This window comes from Lissotriton vulgaris, chromosome 12 (assembly GCF_964263255.1).
Source record: "Lissotriton vulgaris chromosome 12, aLisVul1.2, whole genome shotgun sequence".
Classification (NCBI taxonomy): Eukaryota; Metazoa; Chordata; class Amphibia; order Caudata; family Salamandridae; genus Lissotriton; species Lissotriton vulgaris.
In genome coordinates, this window is record NC_141700.1 from 410,879,835 (window position 1) to 410,903,094 (window position 23,260).

At 47.1% G+C, this 23,260-nt stretch overlaps 1 protein-coding gene across 1 annotated transcript in view; it reads left to right on the forward strand.

Moving 5' to 3' along the window:
* RBL2 (RB transcriptional corepressor like 2) overlaps positions 1-23,260 on the forward strand; it is a 1,013,578-nt gene that overhangs the window by 544,947 nt on the left and 445,371 nt on the right. Inside the window, exon 12 of the mRNA XM_086945179.1 lies at positions 18,066-18,203. Within this exon, the coding sequence (XP_086801305.1) occupies positions 18,066-18,203 (138 nt within the window). The remainder of the gene's footprint in view (positions 1-18,065; positions 18,204-23,260) is intronic.

The window sequence follows — 23,260 nt, forward strand, 5'->3', positions numbered from 1 at the left end:
TGGATTGCTAACGGGGGCGCCAGAGAATCCAACGGAAACATTTGTTAAGCCAGACAAAGGTGCGCCAGGGAGTTTCGAATGCATGATAGAACTTTTCGCTGCACCAGTGTCCAACAGAAAAGGCTCAACGACGCCCGATGTAGCAACTGCGACGTAAGGCCCTCTCTGATCAACCGGAACTGATACCACTCCCTCTCCTTGTCTTTGGCTGTCCTAGTAATTACTATCGTCAGGTCCCTGATCGACGTAATAATCGTCTACATTGTACTGCGCAGATCGTCCTTGCGATGATCCACGTTGATCGAAACAGTTATTAGAATTTGATGAATGGTCAGAGCGATCATTCTGAGCACCACGACCTCTACCACGTGATGCGTGCTGTGCACCACCACGACCTCCTCTAGACGAATTACCACCACTACGGTCATTTAAAGCAGGACAATTGAATTTAATGTGTCCCTCCTGTCTACAATAAGCACATTGATTGTACCCTAATGAAGATCTCTGAAAAGATGAATCATTACGCGGCTGCGATCGATTCGATTGCGACTGCGATCTATTCTGCTGAGGCGCATTCTGATTAGAACGCGGCGGATATGCTTGTTGTAACAACACTTTAGTTTTCAGCTCTTTCGTCTTTTTATCGGCACGGTCATTTTCCTCTTTTTCTCTATTTTCGTAATATTGTGCCGTAGCCAATATCTGAGCTGAGGTAGAAACGGCCCATGAACTTTCTGAATTTCTCAATTTATGGCTCAAGTCGGGCAATAAGTTCGATACGAATTTATCCACAAACAACCTCTGTCCACCCTCAGTACCCATATCCTGCCCACTATGATCGACGAATGTTTCCTCGAACCTCGTAAAGAAGTCTGAAACACTCTCATCTTTCTTCTGCTTACAGGCTGACAACTTGTCCCAATTTACCCTCATAGCTGGCATAAGCGTTTTCATTAATGTAATGATTCGCTGGGGAAGAAGTTCAATCAACTGATCGGGTTTAGTAGCAGCCACTTGTCCAGCGTCTGCCGCTGTAATGGCAGCCCAATCACCACCTAATTCATTCGCGTGATCTTGGTGACGAATCTTGGCCCATACCGGTTGCGGTACGACATTGCCAAACAACATGTCGATATCGGCCAGATTCATTATCGTAGCGTCTACGAGCTGCGATAATTCTTTGTAATACCCCGCAGGATTTTTGCGAGGATCAGGCAAAGTTTGTTTCACCTGAAGCACTTCCGATCGTTTCCAAGGGAGGTGTATCCACACTCTCTGGAAATGTGCTGGTATTGGAGCATTAGCATTAGTATTATCAGCGGGTACCCAAACTGGCGGAACTTCACGCATAGGATATTGGCCAGACCCATCTCGTTGTTCAATGTCCTCAACGAACAATGCATGAGGAATAGGAGCGGGACGAAGAGATAGCAACCGCTCAATAGCACGTCGGACATTAGTGTCGACTATCAGTCCAGTTGCGAACTGAAGCCGGAGTTCAGACAGGGCGGTCAGCACCTCGTCAGGCGCATTGGCCGCTATCTGATCATGTAAGAACTTGCACATTTCATCAAACACATATCTCTGAGTAGGTATGTTGAATTGATCAAACGTTTCGAGGACAACACGAGGTGGATTTCTAACAGGGTTTATCATCCAACCCATCGCCATATTGTATAGCGCAACACGTTCTCTATTACCAGGAAGCTGGCTACGTCTCTGTGGACCATCAGAACCTGCAGACCCAAAAACAGGTCCGAGCGACTGAAAGAAGTTTGTCGCAAGGGGAGAATCACGATTACGAGTAGAGGGAGAAGAGTAGGACACAGGACTAACAAGAGAAGGAGTAGAGACGTTAGCAGCAACAGGGGTTAACAACACAGGAGCAGTAGCGTGAGCAGTAGCGGGAACAGGAGTATGTGGAAGCGGAGGAGCAGTAGGAATAGAAATAGGCAAAGGAGCAGGAACAGTCGGAAGAGCAGGTGCAGGTTGAGGAACTGGTGGAGGAATAACAGGTGGAAGAACAGGTACGGCAGGGACCACAGGAGCTGCGGTACCCTGTACGTACGGAGGTGGCGACTTCATAAGATAGGACATTAAAGAATCCTCAACTGCCTCTTCCTTCTTATCCGACTCCGTAGGCAAAACAGGATAGCATTTGTCTATGGACATACGCTGTAATCTCTCAAACACTTCCTTATCCTTATCCTCCTTATCACGCTGAAACTGCTCAGCTTTCTTCACTATAGTAGCAACAGTATCTCGCTGACTACGTTTATTTTGTCTGATCTCTTTCTGTCGGGCTTCTTTGCGCCAGAACCGAAAGGCATCAAACATGGCCGGCCTTGATTTACGTTCGAACAACTTTATTTCCAAATTATCTAAGATCGACGCTTCGAAGCTACCGTGAGGTGGCCAACGAAGATCGCCGTCTTTCTTTGTATATTTTATCCAATAATCGTTAAAAGCAATCGGGCCTAGCCCATGTTTGCTATATAAGTCATATGTAGGAGTTCCAACCGGAGGTATCGGACACGAGTCCTCCAGCAGGGAATCCGCACCACAAGGTCTAAAGCAACTGAACAAAGTACTGCGACCAGGCATCTTGCACACTAGCCGAGTTTCACAAACTTCAAGGGTTACGGGATTTCGGGATTTACCAAGTCCCAGCAAAGAACTAAACCCTCGGTCTTTGGCGGCTGCAGTCGTCAAACAAATACAACAACAACAAAGTACGCTAGCAAAGTGTCACCGACAAAAACACTCACACAGCGTGTACAACAAAGACACCCGCTAAAGTGTCTACAACAAAAACACTCGCTAAAGTGTTTACAACAAAGACACTCGCTAAAGTGTCTACAACCAAGAACTCTGGGAGCGACCCACAAATACTTAACTCAAAGATCAATGGCGTCCTCAGGAAGGCCCGTCAATCGTCTCGCTATACCAAGGTCTACGCCAGGCGCCAAAACAGGTCTACAGTCAGGGCAGCAGTCCGTCGCAGCCGTTAGGAGGCGGGAATCTTCGCGGGAAAAGTCTTCGGGCCACTTATTTCGACAACAGGATCGATGAAGCGGGGTGCACCTTCCCTCGGAGATTTCACACGAAGTTCCTCACGATCGTCGGGCTTGGACCGGTACCACTGATGCAGCCCCACGTTGGGCGCCAACTGAAGGACTGGGTTCTTTGGACCCAGCGGTGCCAGGGCACAACACCTGAAACCTTCGTGGGTAACCTGCTCCGGCGTACAAGTCACAGAGACACGGGACACTTCCTTCGGCGTCAAAGAGTCAAGGTTTATTTACTGCAGGGAACACAGAAGTCACAGGAAGTACATCGAGTGTAGTTCGGGGAGACTGCTTCAAATTGTATTTGTGGATCGCTCCTTTTATACAGTTTTTACCCATAGGATAACATGATACACAATAGTTTACAACCTGGTTCCCACAAGTCGCTCTCAGAGGGGTCGCTTAGATCACTTTGAAACACACAAGATCCGGAACATAAGTGCGGAAACATTTGGCGGTTCCCAACTGTAAAAACCCATCTTCCCACCATTAGCAAATTCCAATTAGCAGTAAAGTAGATCGAAATAGGAACGAAGACAGGTGCAGAGGAAGACGGAGACAGTAGGGAGATCGGAAAGGGTGTAAAAGGGGAGTGTCGAGAAGCACGAGATACAGGCATCAAAGGGACGTGCCTAATGAGATGCACGACTGAGACAATAAGCCCGTGCGGCAAGATGAGCCTCGAGCGGCGCCATCTGCCTTACAGTAGCATCCCCCTCGTCATAAAGACACTTACAAAGAACATGCGTCTTCCGCCATATCTTGGGAGTCCCAGGGTCGCGAAGCGGACAGCGTCCGTTCGCTGGCTACTTGAGGGCAAGAGACAAAATGGATGCCGTATCTAAGATGGAACCCGTGGGTACAGATGACAAACCCACATAACAAACGAACGGTTTAAGTTAGCACAGCGAAACTGCGCACACTTACAAAACTCGTCATTTGCGGTTCATAGATACTAGACTCGACCATATTCGTGCGAGTTAAAAACACCACTTACAATTGTCACGGAACCTCAACGCCTCAGGCAAAAGAACAGCGTCTCAAGCAGCTAATATCTGGCGCATCGTCAACACCCAAGCTCTGCTGGCCAGATATGACAGAGCTCATTATGATAAACTAGAGTCCATAATGCAGCATCTAGCTGACAAATATAAAAATAGGGCCAATGAACTTATACAGGAAGGTAAAAATATTACCAAGACTACCATTCGCTGTGAAGTTAACTGGACGAAGTCGTGCCTCTTTCCAGTGCGCAGGGGAAGGCCTCTCCCCCAAAATGCTGGCGGGGTGAACTGGGAAGAGAGATGCCTCCCCTACCTGGGCACGTTGATCTACCATGAACAGGAAGATATACTTGAAGGGAATATTGGGAGGGCGATCAAGGGAACCAGGGCTAACTTTGAGTTCTGGGGCACATTACCACTGTCAGTCGCAGGAAGGGTGGCTCTACTCAAAATGGTGACTCTTCCGAGACTACTATCTTACTTCCGAGCCCTCCCGAACTGGATCCCGGCAAAATATTTTAAGAAGCTTATGGGACTGATCAGCTCCTTTCTAAGGGGGAAGGGAAGGTGTAGAGTGGCTCTTGGTACGCTGATGAGATCTCGAGCAAAGGGTGGACTAGCGGTCCCTGATTATGGAATGTATTACATAGCAGCACAGCTCCAATGGCTCACTCAGTGGGTGGCGAGGGCCACTAGAGGGGAAAGGGGAGTCAGGCGTAATGTCGGGCCCCCTGATGGCGTTATCTCGCATAGTTTTGTGTCTCCCGCTTGGTGACTTGCATCTTACTCGGGAGTTTGCCACAGCTCGCAAGTGCTGGAATAGGTATTTGCAGAGAGGATCCTTAGGGGTCCCTTACTTACCCGATATACCTTTGAGGATGTGCAGGGCGCTACCGCATGGAGGCACCTGGCGGATGTTGGAAGACTGGGAACAGCATGGATTAGCGACGATCGGGGACCTCTATGAGGAGGGCGCCATGCTGCCGTTTGCTGACCTTCGAGAACGATATGACCTACCGGGTGGTGACTTTTTGCTACATACTGCGCTCACGGCGGCGATCCGAAAACACTGGAAGGCAGGCCTTGTGGAACCACCTACTTCCATGGGTTGCCAATGTGTTGTAGTAGTCGTAGGAACCGTTAAGGCAGTAACATGCTTATACCGGCGCATGACACAGGATTGCTCTAACTGCCCTGAAAACGAAGTGGGAAACTGACATTGGGGAGGACATACCGGACACAGCATGGAGTGGCATAGTGGAAAGGGCCTGGAAGGGTTCGAGAAATGCACGCTTTCAGCTAGTACATTTCCACATTCTGCACAGGGCATATTTAACACCAGTCCAATTACATAAGTACTTTCCGACCCAGTCAGCGTCCTGCCCAAGATGCGCAATGCCTGAGGCTGACTTCAAACATATGTTATGGGAGTGCCCGGTTCTTGACTCTTTCTGGGAGGGGGTGACGACCCTGTTGATGGATGTCACAGAACGAGACCTACAACCCTCCATGGCTCACTGCATACTACACTTTTTTCCCCACACCTCGAAAAACAAGATCACTAGCAAGTTTATAGACCTTAGGTTCCTTCTAGCTAAGAGATCTATAACTTCTCAGTGGTAAGCAAAGAAGGGTCCCAGCCTAGATGCATGGAGGGCGGAATTCTGTAAATGGGCTGACTGTGAAGGTACTATCCGTCTTCAAATTGCACACAGAACGGGTAACGAGAAGGCGATGGAGAGGGCGAGAGCTTGGGGAAGGCTGGTCATGGAACTCGTGCCCACTGAGGATGAGGATGCTGAGGCACCGGTGGAGGACCCTGAAGCCCGCCCACCATAATATACTACACTGCTTCTGGGACTTCCTCAAGGGTTGTTGGTGTATTGCTGCCCCTACCCATAGATGGGACGCTACAATTCGCGACATAGTACTTGGTCCCATTGCTAGATAAGAATAGGGACACAGGCCCGCTTATGTTCTAGGTAATGCCTCTCATGACACGTCTGGAGGGGTAGAGGGGTGGGGGATGGGAGGGGGAGAGGGGGGTTTGGTTGAGGGTGTTTTAAGTTGGCTGAGAAGAGGGAAGGTGGGAGTCCTTGGTTTAATATATCCTGACACAACGATTGCAAACGGAAGTAGCACTGCAAACAGATGATCGATGGACAGTCTGGTGGGAAGGGGTGATGTATCCTGAACACTAATTGGGGAACGTGGAGACTAGTGAATAATGATGTCTTTTCTAAATATGGAGTGTTACGCTGATAATAACCCAATAAAAATGTTTTGCAAAAAAGAAAACACTTCCATTAGCTGTGCCCTAGATGCGGCAGATACCGCCTCAAGAGCAGTTAATACCAGCACCTTCCTACGTAGACATGCTTGGCTACGTATCTCAGGTTTTGAACCTGAGGTACAAAGCTCCATCCTTAATCACTCATTTGATGAGTCACATTTATTTGGCCCAAATGTTGACGTGTCTTTAGAAAAGATGAAAAAAGACACCGATACGGCAAAATCTATGGGAGTCTTGCAATAGCAAGCTCCCAGACGTTCTTTTCGTCGCTCATCATACAGACCCAACACTAGAAGCTACTCCGAAAGTCCCTCCACCTCTTACAAAACCCCTAGCCAATCCACATTCACTAAGGGCTACCAAAGAGGGGGTTACAGGGGTAACAAAGGCAGAGGCAAAACCAACAATTCCCACTCTGCCTCTACCCTACCCAATGACTTTCCTCCCCTTCCCCCCCAACATTCCACTCCTGTGGGGGGAAGACTGCAACAATTCCTTCCTGCCTGGACCAGCATCACATCAGACAGGTGGGTGCGACAAATTATTCAATCAGGTTACTGTCTAGAACTAACATCTACCCCCCAAACATACCACCCAAACAGCGTCCAATGTCACAAGAACATCTAGCACTCTTAAAGCAAGAAGTAGAATCCCTGCTACAAAAAAGTGCAATAGAACCAGTTCCTCTGTACCAACAAAACAAAGGTGTTTACTCTCTATACTTTCTGATTCCAAAAAAGGACGGCTCTCTAAGACCATTTTTGATAATGATGATAATAATATTGATATTTAGGAAGCGCACAAATACCAAAATACCAAAATGGTCACACTGCAACAAGTCCGTTCGAGGCATGTGGGCTGCTGAATTCATATCTGTGCATAGATCGCCGCCTAGTGTTGGGTCCGGATGATCGCACATTGTTGTCCTGGAAGAGTCTTCGAAGTATCACGAGATAGGTGGCTCCTCCCCTGGACTACAGTGCGCATGGGCATCGACTCCATCCTCAGATTGTTTTTTTCCGCCAATGGGTTTGGATGCATACTGGTTCACTCAAGTCGGAATCAATATAAAAGTTTCTTAAGGCCAAAAGGCCTTTAGTTTTTTCGTCGATATAGTCTTGCGTTCGGTGCCCAGTTCTGTTCCAGCTCAGTTCCCGAGCCGGATATCCAGAAGAACCGAGTGCTTTTCTACGCTGAAGGCCCGGTCGACGCCAGAGGCCTTATCGACGACCCATCATGGAACGGAGCCCGTTCAAGAGATGTCCCGTGTGCAACTCCAAATATCCCCACATCGACGTCCACCCGGTGTGCAACAAGTATCTGTCGCCGGATCATGATGAAGCCAGCTGCATGGCTTGTTCCCGTTTTCGATCCAAGAAGACGCTTTTGCATCGACGCGCTGCGCGCAAGGAAGCCCAGCAGACTGCACCAGAGCCGGTGGACATCTTCGATGCCGGGGATGATGAAGGAGCAGACCGGGAGGTTCGGGAGAACCTGTCAAATCCCATGTCGGAGGTCGACTACAACTACAACACTGATGTTGAGATGCTCGAGGCAGAAGAAATTGTTGACGAGGTAGGAGACGATGATGGGGCCTTTGGGGCCATGGAAGATAGCTCGAGCGAGGAGCTAGGCCCACAAACTGACACTGGGGCCGAAACGCTTCATAAGGCTCAGGTCGAGGGATCGCCACTAGGCCTTACCCAAGATCTTCCAATAAGTTCAACGGCCCCGCCTTCGGGCTCGGCTTCGGACATGTCTACAGAGCCGCAAACAGCGAAATCGAAACCGAAAGTGAAAGCTCCGGTATCGACGCAACCAAAAGCACTGGTGACTACATCGAAACCGAAAGTGCATATTGCTTTGGTCGGCTCAAAGTCCTAGGACCTGTCGGCACCGACGAAGCAGAGGAGCGTTCTCGACCCAAAGAAACCGCTGGAGGGCGTCGAGACGAAAACGACCACGCTGAAGGCAAAGGTCAAGGCAGTCGACCCGAACAAATCGGCGCCGAAGACAGTCGACACCGACAAAGGACTCGGTGATCCAAAGGTTCTCGAGCCTCCGCGTCGGCCGGACAAGGCCAAGAGCGGAACCATGCCCCAGCTAGACTAGGAACAGGCGAATGATCTGGGGAGAGACATTGCCCTAGGAGAGATCAGGGGAGCGGTTAAGAAAATGGCCCGCAACAAAACGCCAGGGTTAGATGGACTACCCATTGAATTCTATAGCAAATATCTAGACATATTAGTGCCACAACAACAAACAGTCTATAAGGAGACCAGGGCAAAAGGCCGCCTGCCCCAGTCAATTCGGGAGGCGTTAGTGATACTGCTCCTGAAGCCGAGTAGGGAGAGTAGTAGCCCTGCGTCCTACAGGCCACTCTCCATGCTAACCGCGGACTAGAAGATATTGAGCTCCATACTGGCAACTAGACTGCTACAGCATATGCCCGGCTTGGTACATGAGGACCAAAACGGATTCATTCCCGCCCGGAACACGACGATTAACATCAGGAGACTCACACGCCTATTGGAGAGCTCGCAGGCTGCGAACCGAGCGCCCCTAGTCCTTTCAGTAGACATCGAAAAGGCCTTCGATAGTCTAGAATGGGACTATTTGTATAAGGTCATGGAGTGGTACGGACTAGGAGAAGGGTATATTAAATGGACGTGAGTCCTGTACACGGCGGCAATGGCAAGAGTGAGGATAGGGCCCCTGGTCTCACAGCAATACCCTGTGGAAAGGGGCACCCGGCAGGGCTGCTCCTTGTCTCCCCTATTGTTTGCACTAGCGATTGAACCACTAGCGGCCTAGGCCCGGACGGGAAGACATTTCGAGGGCATAGGTAGTAGAGACGGGCAGCAATTCATATCGCTGTATGCCGACGACCTGCTGTTATTCCTCGAAAATGACACAACAGCGTTAGACGGAGCAGAGAGATTACTAGGGTGATTCGGCGTAATATCGGGCCTAAAGGTCAACTGGGCGAAGACATGCTTGTTTCCGTTACGAAGGAACACCGGTCGTCCTGACCACTGGCCCACACTTAACTGGGAACCGACTTGTCTTAAGTACTTAGAGGTATATATATCATATGGCCACGGACATGTTGGAGGGTAACGTTGGTCGCTGCGTACGAGCGCTGAAAGGCAACATGGCCTTTTGGGCCACGCTCCCGCTCTCCGTAGCTGGCCATATATCCTTGTTATAAATGGTTGCTTTGTCGCGATTGCTATATAATTCTTTCGGACACTCCCGGTCTGGGTCCCTAGTTCCTTCTTCCGCCAACTCAAATCCCAGTTTTCTGCGTTCCTGTGGGGAACGGGCAGATGCAGGGTGGCGCTGGCGACGCTCACCCGACCGAAAGACGAGGGTGGGCTAGCGGTACCGGATTTTGAATTATATTATCTCGCCGCCCAACTGCAGATATACACGCAAGAAGTGGCGCGAGTGTACCGGGGCCCGGAAGGCGGAGAGCCCAGAGGCACGCCAAGGCATGTCTTGGCCTACATAGCCTTACAGCAGAAGATCGCTACCCGAGACCTAACACTTGAGCAGCAGACGTTCCGGCTTTGCTGGAACCGGTCTCAGCGGCGGGCGGGGATACGGCATCCATATGCCCCGGAAATACCCCTGGGCATGCTGACGGCGCTGCTCCACGGGGGCGACTGGTCACAGTTGCAGCAGTGGGAAGACGCGGGTGTACAGGTTATAGGAGACCTCTATGAAAACGGGGCGCTCCTCCCGTATCAGGACCTTCTAGAGCGGTTTGACTTGCCTCGAGGGGGATACCTCCTGCACTCGGCTGTGGTAGGAGCGATGCAGGCGCATTGGGGAGGAGGCCTAACAGAGCCCGAGACATCCATTGCTTGCCAGTATGCTATGATGGCGGCTGGGACGGTTAAGGCGGTGACGTGCCTGTATTCCAGAATGCTCCGCGAACACCTATTGCCCCTTACGGCCCAACTTGTGCGCCGAGCCCGAAATAGCACGAGAAAAGCGAGATTTCAGCTTATCCATTACTACGTGCTACACAGGGCCTACATGACCCCTGGCAGAATTAAGAAATATTTTGGGGTAGCTGAGTCGGCGTGCCCCCGCTGTGCAACGGACGGGGCGGAGCTGGAGCATATGCTGTGGTCTTGCCCGGCCCTCCAGGAATACTGGCAGGCCATAGGAGAAACCTTAAACGAAGTAACAGAGAGAGCCATTGAGCATTGGTTCCCTCACACGTCCAAAAATAAAACTTCCAGCAAGTTCGTGGCTATGGGACTGATGATAGCCAAAAGAGAAATAACAAGACAGTGGAAGGCGAGAACAGGCCCAACTTACTGGAGATGGTATAATGAATTCCTCAAATGGGCGGCTTGCGATAGCACACACAGGTATCAGTTAGCGCGCAGAAGCCCTGACACTAAAGCATTGGAGATGGCGACAGCCTGGGAGGCGTTAGTACACGCCCTTGGAGATGGCACGTTAACGGAGGACGAGGAAACCCTCAGCGCAGACAGGAATAGCACCCAAGATTTACCGAGCGCATCGCACACTTAGACATTGACAAAATTAAGATCAAACCCTAGATTGATTTAACACGAGACCCTGTGAGCGGATGGTTGGGGGGGGGGGGAGGGCAGGAGAAGGGCATTATTTAGGGGCAGTTTGAGGGGGAGTTACATAGTTTAGATAGGTTAGGGAAGAAAAGTAGGCATGCACACTTTAATGCGGACTAAAAAGATCCTAAAAATCGCATCCAGACGGAGAAAGGTCGATCGATTGCTGCCGCCCGACCTCCGGGTTGTGGGCCTGCAGACTGTGTATCACATGACAAAGAAAGATTGTTGGTAAATGTCTAGAACAGCACTGTAACTGTATGAATCCTGGTCTGTGCACTGTATGTCTACAACAAAAATTACTTGCAAAAAGAGCAGAACAACCCCCGAGTCCATGCCTGCTGGTGCCTCGAAGGATTCCGTCGAGTCGACGCAGCCGTCCGCCTCCTTCTCGAAGCAGGTGGCGGACTCCCTGAAGCGCATCAAGGACAAGACTTCGGTGGTCGGGCCTAAGGATCCTCCACCTTCAAAGCCTGCAGAAAAACCTCAGAAGACGTCGACGCCCATCCACTTCACGCTGCCACCGAAAGTGGTGCCGAAGGCGTTCGTCCCTAAAGTGGCCGTCGACGTGCCCAGGAAGGTGTCCACGGTGCCGAAGCCGACAACTGTGGTCCCGGCCACAAAGCATCGGCAATCCTCGTTGGAAGAGCAACAGGAACAGTTTATCGATGCCGAGACAGGCAGACTTTCTCTTTATAAGAGAAAAATCGCCCCGGAACAACCAATGGAGTCATATAAAAAATTTTTATTTTTTTTTATTTTTTTATTTATTTATTTATCACAAAACAGCACATTACAGAGCGCAAGTAGCCATTCGCCTACATCCCTTCTCGGGCCGGCAGTAGTCCAAATTCTCTTATCAGTGACTCATAGGCATAACACAAAGAGGAAAAACCAAACATCATGTCAAGCAAATGTTCAGCCAGAATCGGGACCTCTCTGGCAAGCGGATACTATCGATAGCGTGACGTGCACTGTGTATATATAGACAAATCAATCAATTTTTCAAATATTTTCTCCCAACCTACCCCCCGCCCCTAGAACCCCGTCTACCCCCAACTATTCCCCAGTGTGTGCTCTTCATGTGTGGCAGTGTATGAACCGTTGGCGCGCTGGAGTCCTATAAAATACCACTAAAGAAGAAGAAGAAGGATTCTACTTCAACACCTGTTCTTGTAGAACCTGTATCTCCACGTGGCCATGATGTCTCACCCACTTATTCAGATGTGGACACTGGGGAAGGTGATTATGACGAATACAGCTATCCTGTGGACACTGATCCTGATGATACAAATGAACCCTGGGCAGATGCTGCTGACCCAGGTGATCCACACTCTGCCCCAGACACTCAAGTGTATGCTGTAAAAACGTCGCCTACTGAGGATTCAGCAGCGTTTAATGCCCTCATTGAAAGGGCGGCTAAAAATCATGACGTCCAGCTCCATGCTGACCCCATTGAAGTAGACTTTCTTTTCGACACCTTTTCCATCTCAGAGAGGACTGTCAAGACTCTGCCTATGTTGAAGGGTGTCTTGAAGCATGCTGGGGAAATCTTTAAGGAGCCTACAAGAACCAGGGTGATAAACCCCAGGATTGAAAAGAAGTACAAACCGGCGCCTGGAGACCCTACTTACATTAAGGGACAGTTGCCGTTGGACTCTCTTGTTGTTTCTAATGCCCGGAAGAGGGCTAATTCACAAACAACGGGTGATGCTCCTCCCCCAGATAAGGAATCTAAGGTGCTCAAGGCATCAGGGAAAAGGGTAGCAGCTCAAGCGGCCAATATCTGGCACATTTCAAACACTCAGGCACTCTTAGCCAGGTATGACAGGGCCCATTACGACACACTTGAGACCCTGTTACAGCACCTGCCAGATGAATATAAAGAGGCAGCTGAGATGCTCATCCAGTAAGGGAAGCTCATATCAAATGCTTCTATCAAATGTGCACTGGACGCAGCAGACACCGCGGCCAGAGCTGTTAACACTAGTGTCATGTTGAGGCGACATGCCTGGCTTAGAATCTCAGGGTTCAAGCCAGAGATACAGACCACCATTCTAAATCAGACAGTAAACCCTGATCATCTATTTGGCCCAGAGGTGGACACCACCTTGGAGAAGATCAAAAAAGACACTGAGACTGCAAAGTCTATGGGGGCTCTACAGTCGCAGCAGTTCAGGGGTGGTTCTTTTCGTAGCAATAGAGGTGTTTCCAGAGGCCAGCTGTCCCAGAACACACAGTACTATAAAGGTGGCGCGCAAACCACATACACCAAACAAAGTAGAGGTGGATATCGTGGAAACAGCGCCAAGGGCAGAGGTCGTGGAAACAACTCCTCCAGGTCCTCCGCCACTGTTACCGCGGGGCTAGGAATTGGTAGGAGGCGAGTCTTTGTTGTACTTAGTTTTATTTTAGCCAGCAAATTATCGGTACAAGTTTTTCTCAACGCTCCGCTGCGGGGTGATCGGCTTCTCTCCTGCCGGGTCTTCCGGAGTATTCCCTCCTCCCTTCGCCGGATGGGGCTCCTCCTTCTGCTGGGCTCCGGAGGCTCCGTTATGTCCGCTCTCGCCCGACACCGAGGGAAAAACAGAAGAGAGGGCGAGTAAGTATTCAGTCGGTTGAGCCTCTGCATTCAGGGGGGGGGGGGAATAGTGAGGGATGTGAGGGAAGCACCCAGTGCAATTATTAACAAGACGTGAAAGGGAAAGGGGGGTTGCTTGTGCGGGAATCCCAGGCGATTCAGGGTTACTATTTACACTAAGTCTGGCTTCTGCCTTTCTTCCTCCACCACCCCAGGAAGCGATTACGCACCTCTGCTAGCCGTACCCCTCCTGGCGTACGGCTGGGCGGGTCGTAGTGTTGGCCTCCGGGCTTCTCTGGTTCGTCCGATCTGCTCTCGTCTCTTCCTCCCGATGGCTCCTCTGTTACAGCTGGTTCTCGGGACGATGGTGCCGCGCTCGGTTCTCTGTTCTCCGGTCTCTCCGTCTCCGGTCTCTCCGTCTCCGCTATGCTTTCCTCGCTGATCCACCTCACTCCTCTGCTCCACTCCTCCTCGCTGCTCCCCGCCTCTCCGCTCTTCTTCTCACTGGCCGCTCCTCCGGTGTAGTAACACACCTGTGGACTGTCGACGCCGCCTTTAATCAGAGCGCGTGGCTCCTCCTCCTCCATCGGACCTTCAGTCCATTTAAAGGGCCCCCAGTCGTCCTCCTCCTCCTCATCACAACTGTATCTCTCCTTTCCAGACCATCCGGGGTGTTGTGGAGGCTGTGGAGAAAAGAGGGGGGGTCGCACAAGGTTAATTTGGGCCCGTCTTCGGGGCGCGATGGCGGGCCCAGGTTACAGCCACTAACAAACAGTGACGCCTTGTCACTGCCCCCCGACCACGCAGCACCTGTCGGGGGGAGACTTCAACAGTTCCTGCCAGTCTGGAAGTCTATCACCACAGACAGGTGGGTCACACAGCTTATCCAGTACGGTTATTGTCTGGAGTTAACATCCACTCCACCCAACATACCCCCAAGACACCGTCCTATGTCCGCCGAGCATTTGCACTTATTGCAACAGGAGGTTCTCGTCATGCTGCAAAAAGGGGCAATCGAGCTTGTGCCTGCGGAAGAAAGAGGCACAGGAGTTTACTCACTGTACTTCTTGATGCCAAAAAAGGACAGGTCCCTCAGACCAATACTGGACCTCAGACCCCTCAATCAGTACATTCTGTCGGAGCACTTTCACATGCTAACACTGCAGCAAGTCCTGCCGTTGCTCAGTCAGGGAGATTTTCTCGCTACATTAGATCTGAAGGATGCGTATTTTCATATTCCGCTGCACCCGTCACACAGAAAATACCTCAGGTTCACCATCCAAAATCAACATTACCAGTTCAAAGTTCTACCTTTCTGAGTCACCACGGCACCCAGGGTGTTTACAAAGTGCCTGCCGACAGTGGTGGCACACCTACGGAGACAGAACATTCACGTCTACTCTTATCTGGACGACTGGCTAATCCAAGCAAAGTCGGCCCAGCAGTGTGCCGCCCACTTGTCCCACACCATTCACCTTCTTCACGATTTGGGATTCTCACTGAATTACCCAAAGTCCCACCTGCAACCCGCCCACATACGACAGTATCTGGGTGCGACGATAAACACTCTGGCAGCCAAAGCACAGCCAAATTCAGTGAGGGTCAGCAGCATTCAATCGCTGATACAGAAATTCAGACCTCCACACTCGCTTCCAGCACGAGTGTTCATGCAGTTGATATGCATGATAGCCTCCTGCATCTTCATAGTCCCGCATGCGAGACTACATATGCGTCCGCTTCAGGAGTGCTTAGCACGTCAGTAGACTCAGGCTCATGGACAGTTGAAAGACCTAGTGTTGATAGCCGGTCGTGCATACAGCTCTCTGCATTGGTGGAATCCACAAAACCTTTGCAAGGGACGACCGTTCCAAGAGCCTGTGCCACAGATCATTCTGACGACGGACGAATCTCTCCAGGGTTGAGGAGCTCATGTACTCCACTAAACTGTGCAGGGACTATGGACGGCACAGCAGAGGAAGATGCACATCAACGTTCTAGAACTGATGGCTATCTTCATGGCGATGAAAGCATTCAAAGTACATCTGTGCAACAAGGTCGTGTTGATCCGGACGGACAACATGACGGCCATGTACTACATCCAGAAGCAGGGAGGTACACACTCTCCACAGTTGTCTCATCTGGCTCAGAGCATGTGGAAGTGGGCCATTCAAAGGAATATCTTCCTCATGGCGGAACACCTCCTGGGCAAGGACAATCAGATGGCGGACCTGCTCAGCAGGTACAGCCACCAAATGCACGAGTGGGAGATACATCCATCAGTACTCCACCCGTACTTCCAAAGGTGGGGTCATCCAGAGATAGACCTGTTCGCCACAAACGAAAACGCCAAATGCCGAAGCTTTGCCGCCAGGTTCCCACACCCACAGTCGCAGGGCAATGCGATATGGATGAACTGGTCAGGCAAATTTGCGTACGCTTTTCCCCCAGCTCCTGTAATACCGCTGGTGGCACGCAAGCTGAAGCAACACTCGATGGATCTCATCCTAGTTGCTCCAACGTGGGCACGCCAACCATGGTACACCACGTGACCCTCACACACCCTCACTCACCCACCCTCACCAGTATAGCATAACAAAACATAGCATAACAAAACACAGCATAGCATAGCATAACAAAAAAGGCATAGGATAGCAAAACATAGCATGGCATAACAAAACAAAGCATAGGATAGCATAACAAAACATAGCATAACAAAACAAAACACAGCATAGCAAAACACAACAAAGCATAGCATTGCATAGCATAACAAAACACAACAAAATATAGCATAGCATAACAAAACAAAGCATAGCATAACATACCAAAGCAAAACAAAACATAACATAGTATAACAAAACATAGCATAGCATATCAAAACACAACAAAACATAGCAGAACAAAACATAGCATAAGATAACACATAGCATAACAAAACAAAGCATGGCATAACAAAACATAGCAAAACATAGCATAGTAAAACAAAACACAAAGAAGCATAGCATAGCAAAGTATAGCATAGCATAACAAAACACAACATAGTATAGAATAACAAAGCTTAGCATAGCATAACAAAGCTTAGCATAGCATAACAAAACAAAGCATAGCATAACAAAACATAGCATAGCAAAACAAAGCAGAGCATAATAAAGCACAACAAAACATAGCATAGCATAGCATAGCAAAACACAACAAAACATAGCATAACATAACAAAACAAAACATAGGATAGCAAAAATAAACATAGCATAGCATAACAAAGCATAGGATAGCAAAACAAAACATAGCATAACAAAACACAACAACACATAGCATAACAACACATAGCAAAACACAACAAAACATAGCATAGCTTAACAAAACAAAACATAGCATAACAAAACAAAACATATAATAGCATAGCAAAACATAGCAAAACATAGCATGGCATAACAAAACACAGCATAGCATAGCATAGCATAACAAATCAAAGCATAGGATAGCAAAACAAAACATAGCATAGCATACAGCATCACTCAGCACCACCACAGCATCACTCAGGGACACCACAACATCACTGAATGCCACAGCATCATTCGTTCACCATCACAACATCACTCAGCGCCACCACATCATCAATCTGTGCAACCATTCAACAACAACTGGTTCAAATATGTTCTTTCAATGTTTCAAGCTTTATTACAAATGTAACAAAAAGATGTTAATATTTCACTTCTGTTCCTGGATTTTCGTCACAATAAAATACACTGAATATAATCTTCACAAAGGTTATTTAAAAAAGTTTAAGCTATTGCCATTATAAATTACAATAACTTTTATTTAAGTATTCATTATTAAAAAAAATTAAAAGCCATTGGTATTTGTAATATCAGTACATGTAAGTCAAGTAAATACAACACACATCGCATTACAAATGCTATAGGTGTCACATTTGCGAAAGTTATAACTATTGGCATTGTAAATGACAAAGCTATTAATTTCGCTATTTTCAAAAACAAAACATAAATAAAAATGTTGTCATTTACAATGTCAATAGCTCAAACTTTCCTACTGCGTAAGGAATGGAGCGAGGGACTTAAATGCACTGCTGTCATCCATAATTGTGGACCATATCAGCAAGAGAAGCCATTCTTTTCCTAGTATGCTATGTACATAATAGGGCAATGTAGTTATAAAATTGCGCTTTTATATTTGAATAATTTGGATACTGATGAGTTTTGTTTAACATGCAGGTCACAGGATTGAGTTCAGGTATGGCAAACTAAGTATTCTGACCTTGATAAATGAGTATCATTTTGTTGGATATTAGATGTTACTAATAAAACAATAAAATATAAAAAACTGCAATAGCATGCACTATACAAAGCACATATTGAGATTGTTTATTTATGAATGCGTGAGTAATTTGTTTGGCAGGTATATAATGATGTCAAAATTATTAATCTTATTTTAAAGTTTGCATGCTTTTTAGCACTCAGTTTTGGGTTGATTGTTTTATTGTTCGCTTTCCAGGGGATCCTTGAGCAGGAAGTGCTTCATAAATCGTTGCTATGCTGTTGCTTAGAAATAGTGACCTTCTCCTACAAGCCCCCAGGGACGTTTCCATCCATCATTGAGCTGTTTGATGTTCCAGCATTTCATTTTTATAAGGTAAATCCAAATCAGGATTTTAAAATAAACTACTGTTATGATAAATACAGAAATTCAAGCTACTTACAATTGATTAAAATATGAAGAGAATTACAAATAAAATGCAAGACAATGTTCTTTACTAGTAGTAGAAGGTCTGAGTGGGAGGCAAGAAACTAGCGGCCACATGCATCAATGTTCCCGTTTGTGAATTCTTAATTGTGAAAATTAAGGAATCTCAATTAAGAATTCGCAAACGGCTATGCTTTAAGAAATCGCAATTTTGTTTGCGATTTCTTAATTTTCCTTAATTGCGATTCACAATTTGCGAATCGCAATTAAGGAATCTCTTTTCATTGATTCCTATGGGCCTAGAGGCCCATAGGAATGAATGTGAAGGCATTCTCATTTTGCGATTCACAATTAAGGAATCGCAAAATGAGAATACAATTTCAAGGGTGCAGGGGGGGTCCAAAGGACCCCCTGCACCCCTGAAATGTACCTTTAAGTACTTTTTACACACACACATGCCGCAAGAGCATGTGTGTGTGTAAAATGAAACATTAAAAAATGCACTTTGGTGCATTTTTGAAAGTTATCGCAAATTACCATGAAGTTTAACTTCATGTTAATTTACCACTTCCTATTTGCGATTTAGCAATTTAAAAAAAATCATGCATTGCATTTAAGAAATCGCAAAATTGCGATTTCTTAAATTGCGAAAAAAGCAAAAGCAAAAAAGCTTAATGCATCTCAAATCAATAAATTGCATTCGCAAACGGCCGAATTTTGCGATTCACACCGTTTGCGAATGCAATTCAGTTTAATGCATGTGGGCAAAGATCTTTGGCAAGGGAGTCTGTAGTTTGTAGCTTTACCTTTGAAGTGATGTTTCCTCATTGGAATGGAAAGGTGGGGTCAGCCAAACGAAGACAGGTGTTTGGAAGTGGCAACTCGCCCTCTCTGTTCTAGGTTTTCTGGAATTTATTTTGCTTTTTAATCTGCCAGAGGTGTAGTATTGTAGTCTTTCTATGAAAAATTAGCTAAGGTAAGAAGCAGAGTTCAAAGACCCCATCTACAGCATTCATCAATGTTAATTTGTTGAGAGCACCATGACATCAACTTCAGTCTTGAAAAAGACCTAAGACAAGACTCCAGCTAAAATGTATTAAGTTACTGTTCATAAAATCATGCAGCATTGTGATAAAATACCATGTTCTAGTTAAAAAGATTGTGATACTAGGCAAGCTTTCCCCTAACAAATAGAGCCCTTTTAGCTTCAGAATTTAAATTTTCAGATAGCCCACTACCCAGAAGGGGTGTCACTTAGGCATTTGTAATAGAAACAAACATGACTGAAGCATCCATCATAAGCTATCTATATGGATCTACCATATTAACAGAGTGGGAAGACCTGTTTTACAATGTATACAGAGCACACACATAGTCATAAGCAAATTACATACTTTTAATCATTAGTTTGCCGCTTAAGTTGCACACAGCCCTCCCAACTCCCCATCACTTAAGCATAGATTTTTTTTTATAGATTTTTTTTATTGAAAGTACAAAAGACAAATACAAAGATGAAAAATCTTTTCGAACAAGTGCCTCCCCCCTGCCCTCCCTCCTCCCCCCTACACTTAAAACATCAGAGTAGGCACTGGTTGATGAGTAACCTGTTACAGGTATTCAATGTCTAATGTTTCGAGAATCAAGAAAACAGTAGATAAAGGGAAAAAGACGGAGAGAAAGAGAAAAGAAGAAGAAAGCAAGGAAAGAAAGAATGGCTGATAAAAGTAGACATAACAGTACAATATAGCTTATAACATTAAAACTTGCTTATGGCGTCATACGAGAATGTCAACTAAAATCAGACGAAATCAGACATTGTTGTGGGTACACTAAATAGCCCTCAGAATATCCCTCAGAAGAGCAAGAACTATCGTTTAAAAGGCTGAAGTCCCTGTTAAGTATATCAATCTAAGCCAAGCGTATAACGGTTGCCAGATAGCAAAACCCTTTTTTCCCCCTGTTGCCCATTTTGGAGAATATAGCCTTTTCCATATTACAAGTAGAGATCAATCGAGCTAGCCAGTGGGAGAATAATGGAGGGTTGGGGTCCTTCCATGATGAAGTTATACAGAGACGGAGAAGGGTCATAGCTACAAAGATAAGTGCTCCTCCGTTCTTTCTGCTGACCTTGTCTTGCGTACCTAATAAAACAGTTGGGGGCGTTAGTTGAATTTCCTGTGATAGAACTTTACTAAAAAAGTCTTCTATCTGACCCAAAAGAGGCATAAGTTGGAGACAAGAAGCGAACATATGAATCAAGTCTGCGCTGAACTCTGCACGCTTTTGACAGAGCGTTCCTGCCCTGTTCCCCATTTTACAACTCTGCCTGGTGTAATATATAGGAAGAAGGTAGTTTTAAAAAATTGTGCCTGCAGTTTAGCTGATAGCAAATCACTCCTGGCTGATCGCACAGCTTGGTTAAATGTGTTAAGAGATATTTATCTTCCTTTGCCATTTATTGGCAGTGGCAAGTATATCGTCACGCATCAAACTAACTAATTTAGTATATATGTATCCAATCAAGGGCAGGGTGGAGTTTTGTAATTTATCAATGAGGTCTACTCTAGAGAAGCCAGCTGTCCCCCTGGTCTTACGGGATAGAAAGTCTCTTATAGCCATATATTTAAAAGACTGATATTCCCCTAATTGAAATTTACTTTTCAGAGCACAAAAGGATTTAATACCATCATTGGTTATCAGGTCTCCCATTTTCAGTATGCCTGCTCGATGCCATTCAGATATATAGGTAGCGTTGAATATGGTAAACTGGGGCTGTTGTTAAGAGGGGTGTAATAATTTAAGCTACCCAGACCAACAGTTTTCCGTATATTTTAGAAGATTTTGTAGGCATTCATTAGGGTCTTAAATCTTACCTGTTTGGAGTAGCCAAAGGAGAGCTGCTTCCAGAGGCAATCCCGGCTTTCTTTCCCCAGGAGCAATTGATAGGGTGATGGTAGGCTTATATCTGGGGCATGTAGATGTTCTTGTAGCAGCTCTGCGCTGTATTTCATAGACGCAGCCCAAAAATAAAATCGCAAATTCGGTAATGCCCATCCGTCCCTTTCTCGGAGAAGAGAAAGCAGTTTAAAAGCTCACCCAGATAAATTGAGAGAAAATATGTTCAAATTACTTTAGTATTGTTTTACTCGTCTCCAAGGAAATTGGCTCTAAAGAAATAGAACAGTTTAGGAAAATAAGTCATTTGAATTACATTGCATCTACCTACAATGGTAAGATGCAAGTTGTTTAGCCGTTTAAGTGCCCATTTGGTTTCAGTAGCTAACAGGGTCAGATTTTTCTCTACTATTAGGTCGGTATCAGCCATTAAAGTGACCCTCAGATATTTTGCAGACTGTACCACCCAGGCATCTGCCCAGTCAATTTGGTTATTATTAATGATCTGGGTTTTACCTTGTTTAAAGGCATATCCTTCTTCAAAATTTTTGGCCTCTATTCTAAAACTCTAATGGCGCTCAGAGGATCAAGGGTAACCACCGCCAGGTCATTGGCGTAAGCCATGATTTTAGTGACTAGCCCAAATCTGCTCATCGCTCAAATAGTTTGACTGTTTTCTATAGGGTTTATAAAAGGATCTATATAAAGAGCGAAGAGCAGAGGTGAGCACGGACAGCCTTGGCGGGTCCCCCGTGAGATTTTAATCTGCTCCGTCAGAGTCCCATTAACTAATACGTTAGCTGTGGGATTACTGTAGAGAGTTTGTGTTGCTTTAGACCACAGCACATTTTCCTCATGACAGCCCATAGGAATGACCAGGAGGCCCTGTGTTCGAGGCATGTGGGCTGCTGAATATATATCTTAGCATAGATCACGGCCTAGTGTTGGGTCCGGATGATTGCACCTTGTTGTCCTGGAAGAGTCTTCGAAGTATCACGAGATAGGTGACTCCTCCCCTGGACTACTGTGCCTATGGGCATCTTCTCCATCCTTAGATTGTTTTTTTCCACCATTGAGTTTGGATGTTATTCCTCTACTCAAACTTCGGAACCGAAACTAAACTACTTTCTAAGGCCAAAATGCCTTCTACTTCGACGGTATTGTTCTTGTTCGGTACTTCTTGACTCGACCAAACGTTCCATCTCGATCTGGTCGTCGACGCGGGACGTTGGGCCTTTCGACGCCACGTGGGCCTGCTGTCGATGGAAAGGAGCCCGTTCAAAAGGTGCCCACAATGCCACTCCAAATTCCTGCACAGTGACAAACATACAGTATGCAACAAGTGCTTATCACCGGAGCACAACGAAGAAAATTACCCAGCGTGTGCCCAATTCCGTTCGAAGAAGACCATCCGGAATCGACGGGCCGCTAGGCAAGAGATGCAGCGGCCGGCACCGGAACCGGAGAACATCTTCGATGATAAACACGACCTCCCAGAAGCGGTGGACTCGGATCTAGAAATCGTCACTGTTGAGGTCCAGTCGGACTCAGATGTCCAAATCACGCCGGGGCAAAAAGTGCGTACCCAGCCCCCAACACCGCTTATCCCAAAATATAAGGCTCCGGTCGAAGCATTGCCTAAAGGCCTTAGCCGCGATCGACAAGCTCCTTCAGACGCCCCGCCTTCCGGCTCGACTCCGAAGCCCAAAACCAGGCCTTCTGATAGCCCAGGACCGAGTACCATTCTCTCCAAGAAGGTTGTTGACCTCAAGAGGGTTGTCGAACCGAAGGTCATCCATCCGAAGAAGGTTGTCGAACCAAAGGTCGTCAAACCGAGGAAGGTTGTCGAACCAAAGGTCGTCGAACCGAAGAAGGTGGTCGAACCAAAGAAGGTCGCCCAACCCAAAAAGGTTATGGAGTCGAAAGCTATCGAGCCAAAAAAGAGCCTCGAACCAAAACGGGTCATCAATCCAAAAAAGAACACCCTACCCAAAGAAGGCCGTCGATCCTAAAAAGAGTGTCGATCAACAAAAACAGAATCACACCACAAAGCCCGTCGAGCCGAAAAAAGCCATTGACTCGACCAAAAACATTGAGCTGAAAAAAGCCGA